The 18,997-nt window shown below is 41.1% G+C and overlaps 1 protein-coding gene across 1 annotated transcript in view; it reads right to left on the bottom strand.

Moving 5' to 3' along the window:
* The window catches only part of Il23r (interleukin 23 receptor), a 69,062-nt gene extending 54,424 nt beyond the window's left edge, over window positions 1-14,638 (bottom strand). Inside the window, exons 1-2 of the mRNA XM_005076112.3 lie at window positions 14,542-14,638; window positions 5,214-5,510 (exon numbers count right to left, since the gene is read on the bottom strand). Coding sequence (XP_005076169.3) covers window positions 5,214-5,510; window positions 14,542-14,638 — 394 coding nt within the window. The remainder of the gene's footprint in view (window positions 1-5,213; window positions 5,511-14,541) is intronic.
* Between the last annotated feature and the right edge of the window lie 4,359 nt (window positions 14,639-18,997).

The following is an 18,997-nucleotide window of genomic DNA, read 5'->3' on the forward strand; positions in this document are numbered from 1 at the left end:
TGTATTATAACAATGAAAGGTAAGAATGGAACTGACAAGATCCCTTAATAGGAAAAGGTGCTTGTTGCCCAAACTGAGAATCTGAGTTTGATTCCCAAGACGAATAGGGTAGAGACAATGGATTTTTTTGAGTTGTCCTCTGACCTCCACATGTATGCCATGGCATGTGCATAGGTGCTCACATGCACACAGAATAAATAAAAAATATAATTAAAAAATTTCAAATGAGAATAATACCATGCAACCCAGCAGTTGTACAGCTAGGAGTGCATTCTTAATGAAATATCCACACACACACATGAAAGTAACTTGCTAAAAGGATGTAACTATCTTTCAAAGTAATGTTCACAATAATGAAAAACATGGAATCCCCCTCAAAGCTACAACACACCTTAAAAATGTTATTGATGATGCTTTAAGAACTCAGGAGTTACTAGCAGTATACTACTGAGTAATGACTATATAATGAAGTGATTTTAAAAGTATGTTACAAAGTGATATAGTACAGCAGCTTCCTTAGAGGGAAAGAGAAAGGGAAATGGTGAGACCTCAAAGACACATTCTCATGGGATTTGTCATGGGTAGAATGATGGGCTCATGTGCTTGGGGCATTTCTATTTTCGCTCATCAAAAGCTTTTTAACTGTGTATGTTAAATGTAATCAGTTTTACTATTAAGAGCTGTGTTCTTGGCTACAGAGATGCCTCAGTGGTTAAGAGTGGTTGCTGTACAGTTATGGAGCCTGGAGTTTAGATCGTGGCACCCACATAATGAGCTAGGCATGGTATGCACACCTGTAACCCCAGCTTCTAGTCCAGCTCTAAGTGAGGCAGAAACAGGAGAATAACTGCAACTTTCTGGCTTCCAGCCTATTCAAGAAAATGTGAAGCCTGGGATCAGAGAGAGAGACTGCCTCAAAGGGGAAAAAAAGGAGAGCGATAGAGGAAAATATTCGGTGCCCTCTTCTAGCCTTCATGCACATATGTGCATGTGTTCTCAAACAGCAACACATGCAAACAACTCAATCTTTTCTAAAAGCTATTTCAAACAGTGATGATGACACAAAAGTGCTCTGTAAGAGTTTGGCGAGTGGTGACATTCGGTCCCAATGAGAGACGTGGGCTCCTACATGGTGAAAGAAATTTTTGCTTCATTTGAACTTGAAGGAGGTAAGCATGGCAACAGTACTTTACAACATTCTACACACTGGGTTGTGAGAGTTTGTGGATTATAACCGTGGGATTATGTCATGGGTAGAATGATGAACTCGTAGGCTTGACAGGCGTTTCTATTTTTGCTACTTTTTCCTGTGGTTTTGGACAGAGAGCACTGCAATTTGGCAATTACAGAAGACACATGTCACCTTTCTGAACTTTGTTTCGAACTACTCTCCATGAAGCAAATGGTCAGGACTGTAAATACATGGTTGGCATCAACTTTGAAAAAGACAAAGGTGACAATGCTGCATTTGGCTAAGTGAGCAATGTAGTTAGTGGGAAGCAGAATATAGAGCTCGAGAGTAAAGTCAGGAGAGGAACCATTGTTAGATTCGCTGCTAGGTTATAAATGTCTAAGAATAAAACTGGCTGTCTGCTTCATGAGAATACCTTGAGCACACAGAGAAGATTAAGATTTTGTTCTCTCACACCCATCTGTACCCTTATAGGGCAATCCCTAATCATTTACTGGGAGACTTTTAATTTAGTCTAACCAAAGACTGTTTGCCATTGAGGTCTTCTGAAGGGGCAGGGTCTGTGGTTCTCTTTACTTTGTATTTCTAGTACTTAGCACATTCTTGGGTACATTTATAAAACAATCACTGGTTTATCCCATGAATGAATGGCTCAATCAAAAAGATGACAATGACAAGAATCAAGATGGAGAGAGGCAAGGAGTTTCAGGCTGAGATCACTAAGCCTCTGCAGGAGGGTGCAGGCCAGGGTATCCACACAAGGAGCAACACGGAAAATATTCAAGGTTTTGTATGGCTAACAATTCTTTCATCATCATAAGTACAGGTCGAAGACTGAAAACATGTAAGACAAAAATGCTTCAATGTTTAAGCAAATGGTTAAGGGGAAACATCACTTACATGATTCATTTAATTTGACACTTTTCAATGACCCATATGGAGCAAACTTCCCATAATATGCTTTCATTTAATCAGAGATAAGAATCTAAGAAGCATTTAAGATTATGGATTATAGTGGAAACTGTGCTAGTGTTATTTCAGAAATCACTCATTAGAGAGACTTTGAAATGCCTGGATCTTTTCAGGGAAAGCACTGACTCATACTCCCTCTACCTTCCATGATGAGTCAAAACGCCTGCAATCACTATGTTCACAACAGTGATGACTGCTTGGCATGGTAAAGCTTACAGAACAAACATCCTGCATCAAAGCGTCCCAGTGAAAGCAGTGTGCCTTCTGGGGTACCACAAAACCCTCAAGTCCCCTCTTTTGACCTAGTTAATAGGACTCAAGTTTGCTGGGAACATAGCCCTAAAGCACATTCAGCTTGAACCCAGGAGGTTGAGTAAATTCTGGCCTGGTAGTTGGGTTTTCACACTAGGTTTCTGTGAGGAATTACACTTCAAAAATTAAAGAATGGAAAGAGTGATGGTAGACGATGAGAGCTTCTCTTAGGCTTTCCTGAAGGGGGAACATTCTCTGACCTGAAACATGGCTTGGCTCTGGGCTTTGGGCAGGAACCCCTCAACCAACACTAGGAGGGTAGTGGAGAGGCGAAGGTCACCTGCACGCTGGTATGGGGAAGAGCTGTTAAGTAAAACTTGTAAGAGCATGCTTGTTGTTGTTTTGGATGAAGATCCCAGGAAAATAAACAAGAAGTTCAAACCAAAATGAAGGGGCCTGTGCTCAGTGCCAAACTGAAGTTTAAGACCAGCTTTGCCTGAAAACAGGAGGTTCAACAACAACCTGCATTGATAGTTCATTCAACCGGACCCAGCATAAGGCAGACCTGTTCTGCTTTAACCAAACGTGACATGGTGGATTTCTTGTTCTATTTTATCACCTGCTCTGATCTCCATCACCGCATCTGTCCATTTATAGGATGAGGTGCTCTTTGACTGTAAGTAAGAAACTGTAAGTAAGACACAGAATTGAAAGCCAAAGTTGCTGGAATTTTTTTGTTTTAACAGAAGTGATGCTTATTTTAGATTTTTTTCCCTTTCACTTAAACCAACAGCTCACCTTTCCCAGAAACTGTGGAGATTTCTTATTTTCCCTCTGAAGGAATTGCATATCACAGCAGAGCACTGCTATACTGAGAGGCTCATTTTGTTCCTGAGGATACGGGCAACCTAACAAGATTTCATGTATCAGTTGAGCTGCCTGTCTATGGTTTGATGTTCATAATGTAGGCATATTTTAGTGTTCAATGCATTAATTCAAGGCATATTTAGCAAGTTTATTATTAAAGTCTAAAACTTACTTCTTCAACTCTCCTTCCCCCTCATCCTATAGCTATCTCATTTGAAAGACATGTATACTTGGTCAGCTGCCTGGAGTTAAATAGGACAGTGACCTTATTACAGAAGGAGGAAGTCCCCTAGCTTTCAGGCAGACAACCCAGAGGCCAAGTGATGGGTCTGCTCTGTCTGTTCTTATCTATGATCTGGAGCCAAGGAAGAAGCAAGTACCTATGCAGTATTATCAAAACTATGGGGGTAGGTGCCCTTATGATCCTTCACCCCAAATGGCAAAGATGTACTGGGGAATGACTCTTGGCTTGAAAACAAAGGTGGGAGGATAAGGAGATGGCTCAGTTAGTTGTGCAAGCCTGAGGACCAAGTTTAGTCCCTAGTACCTATACAACATGCCTGGCATGATGTCATGATCTTGTAATCCCAGCACTGAGTGGGGAGAGACAGGAGGATTCCCAAGGCTCCCTGGCCAGCCTCGGTTCACAGTGTGAGGCCTCGTCTCAAAAATCAAGGTGAACGACTCCTTTTGAATAATGTACAAGTTTGACCTCTGTCCTATGCCCCCACGTGCATATGTACACATGCACACCTGCACACACAATCACAGACACAGACACATAAAAAAAGGTCCATAGATATTTACACAAATAAGTACAGGAACATATACACTTTCATAATATGAGAACACAAACTGATTTAGTATGTTTTGAAATCTACTTGACTAAATTTTTCTTAATAATGACAGTAACAGTAATTCTTAACAGGGGCTATGGGATTAAGAAGAAGGGACTATATTGGAATATCCCTATGCATGCTTTCTTACTTATTTGTTTGTTTATTGACATGGGGTCTCATTATGTAGCCGTGGCTGGCCTGGAAATCCTGATATAGAATGGGCTAGCCTTGAACTCATGGAGATCTGCCTGCCTCCTGAGTTCTGGGATTAAAGATAGAAGCCATAATGCCTGTCTGTAGAACCTTATGTTTTTATCAAAATATGCATTTATAAGAGTTAGACACTAACATACTTTGAAGTTTTTAACATGTACTCAAATAAATTATTGAAGTATAGTGTTTACAAGTACGTTCATTCCACAAAATTCATAGATGTTGAGGTCAGCTAAACAAATAACGCATAGCTCACTGGGAGGACAGTGAGAATACAAAGGTAGTTTTGAATATACCCTGAATCTTGGTTTCAAAATCCCTCCCTGAGGTCAACCAGCTTCAAAGTTAATGATGTCAGTTTGAAAAACAAATTCACAAACAAAAGCCATATGAGAAACAGATGAAGAGAGCATCATTTAAATGTTTTGTTGTTGCCAAGGCTCATGTTGATCAGGAATTCACCATCCTGCTTCCTCCACATCCAGAATGCTGGGTTACAGTTATATACTGTCATCCTTACCTAAGAGCAGCCTCTCAGACCTGGGGTGTTGACTTTCACATAGACTGTATTCATTCCAGCTCTAGGTATTTGAAATATTTAAAAAATTTATGGTGTTAGAATCAAACCTGCACACTTCTATCTTCTTTTGAAAACCCAGTAGATCAAGGCACACTGGACCCTATGTGACGGTGGATGTCCCAGTGAGCCATGATCTTTCTTCTCTTTATATACCTCACCAGTCTCTATAACTCAGAGTTCATCAACCTGTAGACATTTGGGTTGAGCCCCTGTCTTAAAGTATGTTAATTTGCCTCTAAATTTAGTTCAAAAGCCTAGCAACTTTCAGTTAACCATTAGGCTACATTACAGTACTTACATCCAGAGGAAATGTCTTTTCCACAAATGAGCGTCTCTTGATGATGCCCTGGACATTCGGCAGTGCAATGTATAGAGGCATGAGGTTCCCCAAAGCCTTCATACTGAAGTCGAGCTGTTGTTCTATTAATCCTCGTGATATTAAATCTTTGTTTGAAGCCATTTTTATAAAAATAAAACTTCCTTGGTTGGCAGTTCTTAAGGGCTTCTTGGCAGTATATAGAAACATTCATCCCCATCTGAAAAATCTCACCAGGCTCTACCCACATATCACCAGAGCAGTTTATATTTGTAATTCCTGGAAGCAAACACATGAAATAATCAATTATATGCAAAATATTGTAAGGGACTTAGAAGAAGTACATACTACTGCATGTAAAGTGTATTCTTTCAATAACTGAATGGTTACTGAAGAATAACTGTGTGTTTTTATATGGTTGCCCTGATGGCCAGCAATCAACACTGATCCGGTATGGGTGGAACAGTGGCCCTTACCAGCGGAGAAACTAAGGGCGGCTCACCAGCTAGTTCAAGAACAATTGGAGGCAGGTCATTTGGTTCCTTCCACGTCCCCTTGGAATACCCCTATATTTGTAATAAAAAAATCTTCAGGGAAATGGAGGTTACTACAAGACTTGAGGGCTGTGAATGCGACCATGCAGCCTATGGGGGCTCTGCAGCCTGGCTTGCCCATGCCTGTGGCCATTCCTAAAGACTGGCATTTGATTGTTATTGATTTGAAGGATTGCTTCTTTTCTATTCCCTTGCATTCTCAAGATAGTCCTCGGTTTGCGTTTAGCCTTCCTTCGATTAACTTTAGGGAGCCTGCCCTTCGCTTCCAATGGGTGGTGCTCCCCCAAGGGATGGCTAATAGTCCAACTATATGCCAGATTTATGTAGCTGCCTGTTTAGATCCCCTCAGACGTAAGTTCCCTGACCTTTACATTATCCACTACATGGATGATATTCTTTTGGCCGCGGCCGAAGAAAGACAATGTTACATAGCCTTTGCAGAGCTACAGGAGCTTCTGGAGGCCCGAGGATTTATTTTGGCTCCTGAAAAGATCCAAAAGAGACCCCCTTATACTTATTTGGGTCATCAAATTCAACAAACTGGCCTCCGGCCACAAAGACTCCAGATCGATTGTTCAAATTTAAAAACACTTCATGATTGGCAGAGATTTTTGGGAGAGGTGCAATGGTTTCGTCTTTCTCTTTCTATTAAAACAGGGGCTCTTAAAGTGCTTTATGATATTCTTCCTGGGGATCCTGCTCCAACTTCCCCTAGACAGATTACCCCAGAGGCCAGGGAAGCCCTACAATTGTTGTTAAGAAGTATAGAGCAAGCCCACCTTCGGCGTATAGATTATGGGCAGCCCCTTGTTCTGGTTGTACTTTCATCTAGCTTTTCGCCCACTGCCGTGTTTTGGCAGACTGGTCCTATTTATTGGGTACATTTGTCAGCCTCCCCTAAGAAGGTAGTGACCCCGTACTATGATCTCATTTTACAATTGTTGTGGAAGGCGCACAAGTTTAGCATTCAAACCTTTGGAAAGAGTCCTGATAAAATTATCCTTCCTTATGGTAAGGAGGAGGTGGAACATCTACAGATCTTCCATGATGGGTGGACCCTGTTTATTACATCTACAGGCGCACAGTTTGATAACCAATATCCCAACAGCCCCTTGATGTCTTTTTCAAACAACACCCTGTGATCTTTCCCAAGATTTTAAAGGAGAACCCTCTAGTTGGAGCTCGCTCAGTCTTTACAGACGGCTCCTCCAAGGGTTTCGCGGTGGTGGTTTCTTCTCAGGTGCAGAAGAGGGTACCCATAGGGCAGATGTCAGCACAAGCCGCCGAGTTGTTTGCATGCTTGATGGCTTTCCAAATGTTTGAGGGAGAGCCCTTTAATTTATATACTGATAGTGTTTATGTTGCCAACATTGTTAGACCTTTAGAAACTTCTCCATATGTTCTTCCAACCTCCCAGGTTCGTTCCTTATTAGTTCAGCTCCAACATCTTATTTGGCAGCGCATCCACCCTGCTTATGTGGGATTTGTTCGTGCACATACTAACCTTCCAGGACCCCTTGCCCAGGGCAATGAAATTGCTGACTCCTTGACCCGCCCTAGGGTCTTATTTACTCAGGAGCAGCTGGCCCACCAGCTCCATGAGCGGTATCATCTAAATGCCCGCTCCATTAAATTTCACACTGGGTGCCCCTTATCCATAGCTACACAGATTACCTCTCAGTGCCCTGATTGTGCCCCTTATCATAATTCTCCCAATGAGGGGGTAAATCCCCGGGGCCTCAGGGCCAACCATCTCTGGCAAATGGATGTCACTCACCTGCCACAGGCAGGGAAATTAAAATACATGCATGTCTCGGTGGATACGTATTCTAAACTGATTTTTGCCTCTCTCCACTCAGGAGAGAAGATTAAAGATGTTATTTCTCATTGCCTGCAGGCCTTTGCCTACATGGGTGTTCCAGATGCCCTAAAAACGGACAATGGCCCTGCCTATGCCAGCAATCGCTTTGCTGCCTTTTGCAGGGAACATCACATTGTCCATTCTTTTGGTATTCCTCACAACCCCACCGGACAGGCCATTGTGGAGCGCACCCATGCCACTCTCAAACAGTATTTTAAGAAAATAAAAAAGGGGGAGTATGTTACCTCCCCCAATATTCAGTTATCCACCATACTTTATATTTTAAATTTTTTGACCATAGACAGTAATAATTTGTCTGCCATGGAGAGACATTGGAACAAACCCTCCCAGTCTTTGGGATGGGTCAGATGGAAGGATTTGATTACAGGAAAATGGCAGCCACCCACTCCCCTACTAGCTAGGGTCCGAGGGGCTGTTTGTGTTTTCCCTCCAGGAAGTGAGAAGCCTATTTGGGTCCCCGAACGGTGCATCAGACATGTTGACCCCGACTCTGCTGCCGACACTAGGAATGCTCGCCATGATAAAAATGATCCAAACATTGCCAAACCCAGGTAAGGGAAGTATGGACACTGGTGAAGAAAACCCCTCCCACCGTTTTGATGCCAGTTAGTCACTGCAGCTCCCCATCCATCGCCTTTATAACACTAATAAATACATTGGGAGTGGCTGCTGCCAACACGAGAGTCTGAGTTTCCCCCTCCTAAAAGGGAAATCTCTGCTTTATTAAAAATATTTGATATCTCCATGATTAAACCCTCAGTTGAAGGGTGGATTGGATTAAATGTCTAGGCCCTCACCTAACAAAGGTCAAAAAAGAAAGGGAACCTAAGATGAAAAGTTGCCCTCAGTTAGAGGGTGGTTTGGAGGATCATCCTCAATGGGAGGATAGATTAAAGATGGGTAAATTTAAAAAACTGGTAACAGTTAATAAATGAGGTATTAGTATTCAGTAAAGAAAAAGACAAAGGCATATAAAATAAAAATGTTTGGTTACATTTATATAGGGTAGGTTATTGAATTTTGTGAGTCATCTCTAAAAACTTTTGGCAAAAGCCTGGCCTTTCCACTTTGCATCTACAGAATTACAAGGAGTGGGTATGGCTGTAGCCCCTGAGTGTAGCTCAAAACTTCTCTAATGAAGAAATGACGAGGGACATACAGGACTTTTTCAACCTTTAGTTTTAATTAAAAGATTGACTGGAGTTGTTCTGTTAAAGAAGTTTCAGTTCAACAAACTAATCATAACCTAGGCAAGGAGAGATATGTATGCATGGTCTGTGTGTATGGACGTGGCCACGTCAGTATGTATGAAGTGTGAAATGTAAATGCGTGAATGTTGACAAAAGCAACTGTTCTAATTGCCTTGGATATGATTAAAGGGATACTTAAATCCCTTCAAACAGTTAAAAACTACCTAAATCGATTTAGATATAGCCAAAAGAAACATCCAGTCAGTCGGTTAATATTTTAACAAAAAAATTCAAGTTAAGCCCTCAGAGCCAGTCAGAGAGAGAGAGAGAGAGAGAAATAGAGGTTTTTTTTCAGGGAACTGTCCTGCCGCTTTGGCAGGCCCCCACCCCCAAAGGTGTCTGTGTAGATGCAAATTAGGCCTTGTCAGTTCAGATGCAAACGAGGCCTTGTCAGCTAGTGAGAGCTACAGGTTAAAAAAAAAAAAAAGGACTATTTGGGACATAGTATAGTTTACAATCCTTAAATGATTCTCAAAGGTACTTAATGGTTATGTCCCTTTTAAAGGACATCTACTATACTTTAAATAGTGATCCCAATTCACCTAGATAGTTGACTAAGGAGGGTAGACAAATCCTTCTACTGTTATGGTCCAACTTCAACAGTTCAAACAAAATTTAAAAATAAAAGGGAGTAATGTCCCCAGTCTCCACATGATTCATTAAATAATCCACTCCTCATTTAAATATTTATAAAATATAAATGCCAGTGAGGAATCTGCTTCAGACAGATTCTAACATAATGAAAGTTAAATAACTATTACTCAGGCCAAATGGAAACATCCATACACTAGACAGTAGAGAAGACCCTAATTTGGGGTCGAGGGCATGTTTGTGTTTTCTTACAGGAAAAGAATAAAGCTTCAGTAGCGGTCACAACATCTGGTGAGATGCATGGAGCAGAAAAAACTGGACCTGAGACCGTGGGAGCCTGCTCAAGCCAGTTCGAGATCTCCTAAATCAGTGTTCCTGACCCTTGATGTCATCAAATCTACAGCCCGAGAAAGAAATAAAACAGTCAGTTCGAGATTTCCAGTTTCTCATCAGGCTTGCTACATCAACCTCCTGGACCCGTGAGTTTTCATCCCAAAGCCAACAAAACTAGAAGATTAGCAGCTAGCCTTTGATACACCTTAAAACAACAGAATTCATTTTGCCAGCTTTTCCCTTTGGGGGAAAAAGGACCCATTTAACATTTAGACATTGGTATGGACTGTGATGAATGGCAAAAGCCTTTTTTCAGTATTTGAACAGGACATGGTCACTTGAAATATCAGACTCGGTAGTTCCTGTTTTTGGAATCACAATGTGTTTTTCTGGAGAAATATGGTTTGTCCTGGTGCGACAAAAAGACTTTGACTCGGGTTGCATGTTCGGCTGATACTACTGACATTAAATCGACAGACTACATTACCACAGGAACAAATTGGTACTCTGTAAATAGTGCAACAAGCCTCTTGTTCATATTTTTTATAATGCTACATGTGTAACATCAATGATTGTACCTAATGTATCTGTGCAAGTGCACTCTCTAATGCTTTCCTAAGTAGATCTTAAAATAATTGTAAACTTTATCACTGTTTTGACCGTCAAATTGTAACTATAAATCACCCTTGTAGCAAAGAAAGGCTGGTGGTAGAATGCTAAGGCCCAGATCGGGGGATGGGCAGGTGACAGAGAGGCGCTATGTCAGTGGGGGTCCTAGGAATGGTAACAGTGGCAGTAGGCGCTCTGGCTTCATGCTGAGTTCAAAGTGCCTTAGCCCATGGCAATCCTGATAGCCATAAAGCCTTATTACAAATGATTTTAAGGGTGGGGCTACTTCAATGACGGGCAACTTGTGGGGAAGACCCACTCCCACCTAACAGGGGTTCAAGGTCCCCCAAAGACGGGCCAGGGAGGGTGACCCTACTTGACCTAAGACAGGAGTGCCTCATTTAAAAATAAAAAGGGGTGAATTGTGGGGACACCAGACCTTGAGCAGAAACCCACTTCCCCTTCGGCCTGGGAGCAGGCATCTATGTAATGTTTACTGAAAACAATTCAGTGCTTTAAAGCTTGATAGGGCTCAGATAGGGCTGGCTCACTGAAATACCATGCCTTCCACACCTCCTATGGCTAGATGCCTCTTCCTGCCCCCTGTGGTGTCTCCCCGATTCTGGGGCCGGAGATTAAACCACCAGCCAGGAGGGTGAGAAGTGGAAAGAATGGTATGTAAATGGATGGCAAAAGTCCTTAAAAAGGGAAGCTCCTTTTTCTTAGAGAGACTTCTCCTGAGATTTCTTCTGAGAGCTCTCTCCTAAGCTGACTTGGGAAGATAAAGTTTTCTTAAAGCAACCGACCGGTCTCTGTGTCATCTATCCCGACCACCTCGCTACATTCTCGGATGCAGGCCGCACAGCAGGTGCGACACAACACAGCCTTTGAGCTTTCTCATTGTCAGAGAACAAATACAATTTCCTCTTCTACTGTAAGGAGGGGAATGTTATGAAGCCACAGCATTTTTTCAAAGATGAGACTCAAAGTAGCATAGGGCATTGCAGAATCCAATTCTTCTCCTGATACTCAGTCAATCTTTTGTTGTTTTTGGAGGGTTGTTTTTGTTAGAGGTAAAAGCTACTTTATCAGTATAAATTTAATATAATGATCAAATCGTTTCAAAAAGAGAACACTTGATAGCCACATGAAACTCATCACTAATTTACTAATATAGAGGAAACAACGCCTTATTGAGTTAGAAAGCAAGCTTCAAAACAACATAGTTCATAAAAGCTCAACATTGGAAAAAAGCAAATAATGGTCAAATCAAGGAGAATTACTGAAAGTTTTTAGCAACAACAATCTCCGTGTGGCAGTGCTTGCCTTGAGTTACATTTCCAGCAGTCTCCCCTATGAGTAAAGTCATTTATATAAAGTCAAATAGAATGGAATGTTAATGAAATAAAGCTCTTATCTAGAAAACACACTAGAAGTTTTGTGAAATTTGTTGTAGCTTTTCCTGGAAATACTTGTATTACAATTATTTAAATCTTATTAAGATAAGAATAAGGACCAGTATTTGATCTTAAAAGGGTCCTTGTATTTGGAACACAAATTTTAGAGAACTAGCCTGTTGAGTATGGAGTATAAGATTTACTTTTATTTTTTTTCATTGTTTTTTTTTTGAGACAGGGTTCCTCTGTATTGTTTTGGAGGCTGTCCTGGAACTCGCTCTGTAGACCAAGCTGGCCTCAAACTCACAGAGATCTGCCTGCCTCTGCCTCCTGAGTGCTGGGTTTAAAGGCATGCACCACCAATGCCTGGCTTAAAATTTACTTTCCTTTAAGTAACATTTACACATGTTGAAGTAGTAATAAAATAATCACAACACCATCAATAGGGAATAGGACCAGAGACATGAAAAGGGAGTTTATGACAACACTGTAATTCCAGGACTCAAGAGACAGAGGAAGGAGGACCATAAGTTCGGGACCAGCTTGTGCTATAAAGATTATAAACTCTAAGATAGCCCAAGCTACACAGTAAAGAATGAGAGCAGGTGCATGGCCACCAGGTCTGAAGACATGAGTTTTCTCCTTGGGCCCTACACGAGAAGCATGTTGTCCTCTGGTTTCCCCCTCGTGCCATGGCAAACACTTTGTTCCCCCAAAAGGTAAATCAGTTTGAAAATATTTAAAAAGAAAGAAAGAAATACCTATCAGGGCATGGTAGCATATGCTTGTAATCCAGGAAATCCTTGGGAGGGTGAAGCAGAAGGATAGGGAATTTGAGGCCTGCCGATTACATAGCAAGTTCAAGGCTAATGTGCAAAATGTAACTTGGTCTTAAAAGATGAATGAAAGAAGGAGCTGGGGACAGCAAGAGGAAAAGGAAGGAGGAGGAGGCAAAACGGGGCATACTGAGTACAGCATCATGGGGCCAGAGTAAGGATGACTGACAGATTTGTGAAGCACTGTTTCTATTCTTTTTAAAGGAAATGCCTGCCTATTTTAAATAAGTTTGATAATTTAAGTTTAGAAAAAGCACATCTCTATGACTCATTGTGAAACCGTTTTTAGAATACATACAAAAGTGTCAAAAGATTTAGTCACATGTCCTGGATTTTAGAAATGGCTTTTCAGAACACAGTGGAGGCAAGTTTTGATTGGGAGGAGGCAACACAGACTAGAACAGAATAGGTCATGTTAGCTTGTTAGCTCCTTTTCTTCTTTATACTTTTTGAGACAGGCTCTCACTTTGCAGCCCATGCTGGCTTTGAATTCACTTCCATTCTCCTGTCAGCCCCCTGCATGATGATGATATAGACATGAGCTGTCCTGCCCAGCTAACTGAATTTCTTAAACAAGGTTATTAGATTAGCTAGAGGTGTTTGGCTTTTTGTAGAAATGTGTAATCATACTTTCATATCTTTATAAAACCACTTGTTTATTTAAGACATTTTTTAGAGAAGTTTCCCTATGTGTGCCAAGCTGTCCTTGAACTCAATAGTCTCAAACTTGCAATAGTTTTCTTATCTCCACCTCCTGAGTGACAGGATTACTAGGCGAGTAAAGCTACTGAAACAGAATAACATCATCCTAGTAAAAACCTGGACAGACGTCACTTGGATTCTATTAAAATACTTACAGAAGAATGAACAACGGTGTCAGGCTCTGTCCCATACTATGTCTTACTTCACTGTGTCTGAGAATTTCAAGCAACTGGCATCTTTTCTCCTAAACCCTGTAAGGAATCTGTTGGTCTGACTCTGAAGTGTCCAGTTATCTTGCTACAAGTTTTCACATCTACATCTATGGTGCCAACATAATTGTGTCCATGACTAGATGAGCGAAATGGAAGTCAGCATAGTCCCACGCCTGGGTGACTTACAAATTTGTGGAGCATTTCACATTAGCAAAAAACAGAACAACAACAACAACAAAACCTAAAGATCAAAACAAAACGGAAAACCAGAAAAATAAAACAAAAAAGGAAGAAAGCAAACACATTCATCACTATTCTGAATCACCTAGTTTGAAAAGTGTCACTCACTGTCTAGAACCCCTTGTTGGTATCATTTCTCTTCCTATAACTGTACCCTTGCCCAGGAGACAGCTGTTCCCAATGTTCCCAACAGGAACTCCCAGATGCCAACTATAACCTTCCTTAAACTTCTGCTGTCGCAAAGGACTTGGCTTATTGAATGTTTATGTGAGTTATAAGACAAAAACAACAGCAGCAAAATAACAGTGTAATAATGAACTAAAAGCTAGGAGAGAGCTTGTTGTATAGTAATCATCAATAAGTAGCTCAGAGAATTGAAGTAAATGTAGGCTTTGGATAAGTTACCTAACAGTTATGATAATCCCCAAATAGAAAATCTCAAGATGTTTCTTTTTGTGAAAACATTCTTGAATGGCAGAGGAATGCCCATTGGGGTACCTGGTGGAAAAAAAAAACCAAACCAAACAAAAACAGCCTGCATTTGGAGGGAAGTTGGGTCATTTTTAGTTTGTTCCATTCCATTACTTTTTTTCAGTGCAATAGTTTTTGCGTTTTCCAGATATTATCCATAATGACTTGAAAATGATAACCATTCAATGTTCTAGTTGTTAAATGAAAAGAGACAGATACATAAAATACTATACCTCCATGACACCATCTGAAGAGCACATAAAAAGCTATTCCTATGTGCAACTGAAGCATGAGGTGACTCATGTCCCAAATTAGGAAGAAACCTTTCATTTCTCTCTGGAAAAAAAATCATGAAAAATCTTTATATTACAACATGTTAATTTGATACCTAGCATTGCATTTCTCATGATTATTACCTTGAATAGGATACTGTCATTCACAATGACAGAAGCAGGGCAGACAGATGCCAGCATTCTGCGAGGAGCTTCATCAACAGTGCTGTGTTTTTGTCTATTTAGTTAAGCCTGAGTTTTCATATTAAAGAACTTCAAAACACAACTCGGCTCATCAACCACCATGAAACACGAGATTCCATTTTTTTTGTGGCTTATGAATCTGGAGAGCCCTTTCTTAATTCATGACAGCATAGTTCTATAAGGAGCTGTACAAGCCGTAGAATTGCCTCATCCGAAGTTAGCTGCTCATCATGTAGCCATCAGAATTAGTGTGATAGCAGCCAGTAGGAGAGACTCACCTTTCACGAGTAGCCTTGCATGAAAGAGTCACAGAACACATGAGAGAGCACTTTGGCCTGTGCATGTCCAGAGGAAAGCGCAGCTGTCTTTAAGTATTTCAGGCATTAGATTCTCTTTACCTCTCTGCTCATTTGCAGCACCTTCTCTTCAGAGCCATGCAGCTGCCCTCGAGGCTGCGCTGTCTTCTTCCCCACTGCCTGCCTGTCAGTGATTGCTTCAGATTTTTACCTATGAGGCAAATGGAAATGTCAGCGATGCCCTGACCTACATTTCCGTTTCCTGAAGAGGAACTCGGTGTCCATTTCATAATGACTAGCTCTCATGTCACTATTTGGGAAAACCCAGATTACTAAAAGTGAACTGCTGTGTCAATACCCCCCCCCTTAATTGAAAATTGTGTCTTATCCAAGCAGCCAAATGGATAGGCATTGTTGTACATGATTTTAATGCCAGCACTTTGGAGGGAGAGGCAGGCAGGTCTCTGTGAGTTCAAGGTCAGCCTGGTCTACGTAGGGAATTCTAGACCAGCTAGGGATGCATAGTGAGGCATGCTCTCAAAGCAAATGAACATTAAAAAAAAAGAAGAAAACACCAATCCACGTAACAGAGTATTTTTCTACCTGCAACATACACTAAAGTGAGTGAGGGAATACTGAGGGTGAGAGAATTGGAGGGAAACCCTCTACTCCCCCCTGCTCCTTCAGAGATAATGGCAATGTGGGGCAACTGAGGAGGAAGTCGCACCACTCTCTCCTGTCAGCCTCATTTCCAGGTTCATTTTTACCAATCCCAACCACACACTGTTGAGGAGAAGCTCGCTGAGGCTAAGCTGAGAGTCTGTGCTTCCCCAGCAAGAAGCACAGCTTCTCTTTGTCAACACTCCTCCTCTTTTCTTTTGCTGCTGAGGGCCAATGGTGGGTGAGAGAACACCACATTTTAGCTTGCGAAATTATGAGAAGTGAGATTTCAGAGCAGAGAAGGGTATGTGGAAGGGAGGGACAGTACACATCCCCAACCAAAGACACAAGAGAGGAGCCTAAGCCGCATCAACTGGCACCTCACAAGGGTAAGGGGGAGGGGCAGAGGCTATACCCCTGTAAGTCCTTAGTTTGCCAACAAATGCAGGAAGCAGACAAGGGGTGGCAGGTCTGGGAGGGAAATGAGAAGGGAAAGTAGGTGAAGGTGAAGCCGGCTTTGAAGCCTCCTGCAAGTTAAAGAGTAACTGCTTCATGTACTTTCACGGTTTTCTTTACGGTTCCAAGTCATCCAAATCCATGGCTCCCAAATGCTTGGCTGTTCCTTATCTAGTCGGTGGACTGTTTGGGAAGGTGTGGCCTTGGAGCAGGTGTGCCACTAGGAGGTGAGCTTTTCTGTTGAGATATGAGCTCTCAACTGCTCCAGCACCATGCCTGCCTGCCACCATGCTTCCTGCCATAGTGATCATTGAATAACTCTCTGAAACTGTAAGCAACTCTCCAGTTACAAGCTTTCACTTACTTTAGGCCTCTTACTTGGCTTCAAAGACAGCCACTGGAATGAGATAAAGAATACCTCCCACTTTCCAAAAGATAAGAAGAAATTTCTTCCCTACAAGGAAAACTAATCTTGAATAAGAATCATCAGTTTAGATATGGAGAGATGGCTAAGTAGGTAAAGTGCTTGTCATGACTCTGATCTACTTACAGCTTATTTTTGGGATATCTATAATTATGTTTCTTAAGAAAAGCCACTTTAAAGCCCCAATGCTTGGGAGGCTAGAAAATTGAATAAGACCCCATTTCAAAAATAAAAGAAAGCTTAGATCTGGAAGTATGGCTTAGCTGTTAAGGGTGCTTGCTGCTCTTTCAGAGGACCCAAGTTCGGTTCCTAGCAAACACATTGTGGAAGAACACTTAAAACACAGTTGTGCTTAGACTCATTTCTGACAGTGAAACTGCAATTTCTGTGAGTAAAATCTGGACACTGAGATTTTTGCAAAAGCCTCCTGAATGAGTGTAATAAATGGCCAAACTGAGAACTCCTAGAAAACATGACTGTATTATAACTCTGAAGACCAGGCTTTAAAAAAATAACTATGGCAGGATTTAATGATCAGTTATAGCCGACCAAGCTGTGGTGGAGGTGTGAAAACATTTCACTTGTGGAGAACAGAAAATGCAAGTGACAGTCTCTAAGGATCTTCAAGTTGCTTCTCCAAGGTGAGAGAACAGAGACCTTCAGTGGAAAAGTATGTTAGTGGAGAGGTGAGCGTGACAGTAAATACCTGTCATCCTAGTCTTGGAAGTATGAAGGAGCAGGATCACTAGTTTGAGTTCAGCCTTAGATATATATCAAGGTTCTCCCTGCCCACTCCACCCTTGCCAGACTAAAACAAAACAAAACAAACAAACAAACTTCAGGTCAGCAGAAGCCTGAAACTGATGTTGTATTTCCAGCTAAATAGTTAAGTTTCATGCTGAAGGCAAAAAAGAGATGTCAAATATTGCTAAGTAAAGAGACAGCATTATCCAATGGAGCTTTAGAAGAGAATTCGGATGACTAGGTGGAGAACTGATTAAAGATAGCCTCCACTCATGGGGGGTGGGCTACCAAGACTCAACTGGGGCCAGAAGAAAATCAAAGCAGTAAGGATTTGAAGAGCTATGTGGAGATGGGGAGGTGTTCTGAAAAATTATTTGCTTGGAATGGGTAAAAATATTCAGTTTACTTGAGCACAATCAACACATTGTCATTACCAGGCTACTGAAAGTTGTCTTAGTTTGTTTGGGCTGACAGAGTCTCACTGATATATTATACTTTGACATATTATACTTTGCTATTCATGCTGACTTTGAACTAGGTTTTGTGGTGCAGGCATTCCGCTTTCATCTGTGTTTTTCCCCCCTACGTTAACATCTTCCAGTGGGTGAACATTCACCACCGTGTCTTTCCTTTACCAGTAGTGCACAGCTCACTGAGCCTGATCTACCTTTCAACACTGGAAATTCTGAGTAATTAAGAAACATACAGACTAAGTTACATAGCTATTATTTAGGAAGGAAACAAAAACCATTTTCAATGAATTTATAAAAAATATTAAAGTAGTGTTAGAAGTACTTACCCAGCATAAATAGCTCTAGGTTCATTTCTAGAAGCCTAAAATTTCTTTGAATTAATTCTTTCTTAGTTTATGGCTTATTTATATGTTTTTAAATAAATCAAGGTTACTTTTATTCATTCTTTAATTATGCCCAGTAAGTGAGAAGCTATTTTGTCTTTTTAGTTATCACAACACTGAACTGGTAGCTGGAGGTTTTCTGAGAAGAAAGAGCCATATATTGACTTTTCTGAAAGACAATGCCACCCCCAACCAGCAGCACAGGGTTTCGGCTTCAGACACCTTAGGCTCACCTCAGCTCTGTTAGAGGGAAAGGAACAGAAGGTTGATTCACCCCATTTCCTGTGAGGTGCACACTAAAGGTTAGCTTTGCAGGATTTCCCAAGACATTTAAGAACTCTAAGTAACAGAGACAAATTAGAAAAACTAGTGGGAAATACAAAATAGAACAGCCAATTTGAAATTTAAGCAAATTCTTACATACAAATTAGAAATTGTGCTCCTTGGTACTTACTCAGACGATAAAAATCTAATAGCACACAGAATCTAGCACATGGGAATTTACAACATTATTCATATTTACTCAAACTTGGTTCAATTAGTATGTCTATTAGTAGGCAAATGGATAAGCTCTAGTATAGACTGATGACAGAATATTACTCAGTGTCAAAAATGAGCTGTGATGTCATAGAAAGACATGGGGAAAGCTTGAGTGAATGCTATTATGTAAAAGGAGTCAGTCTGAAAGACTACATACTGTATGACTCCTACTGCATGACATTACAGAAGATAAAAAATTATAGAGAATTGAAAATCAGTCAACCAAACAATAAGAAA

This window comes from Mesocricetus auratus, unplaced genomic scaffold (genome assembly GCF_017639785.1).
Source record: "Mesocricetus auratus isolate SY011 unplaced genomic scaffold, BCM_Maur_2.0 Super-Scaffold_100676, whole genome shotgun sequence".
NCBI classification, from domain to species: domain Eukaryota; kingdom Metazoa; phylum Chordata; class Mammalia; order Rodentia; family Cricetidae; genus Mesocricetus; species Mesocricetus auratus.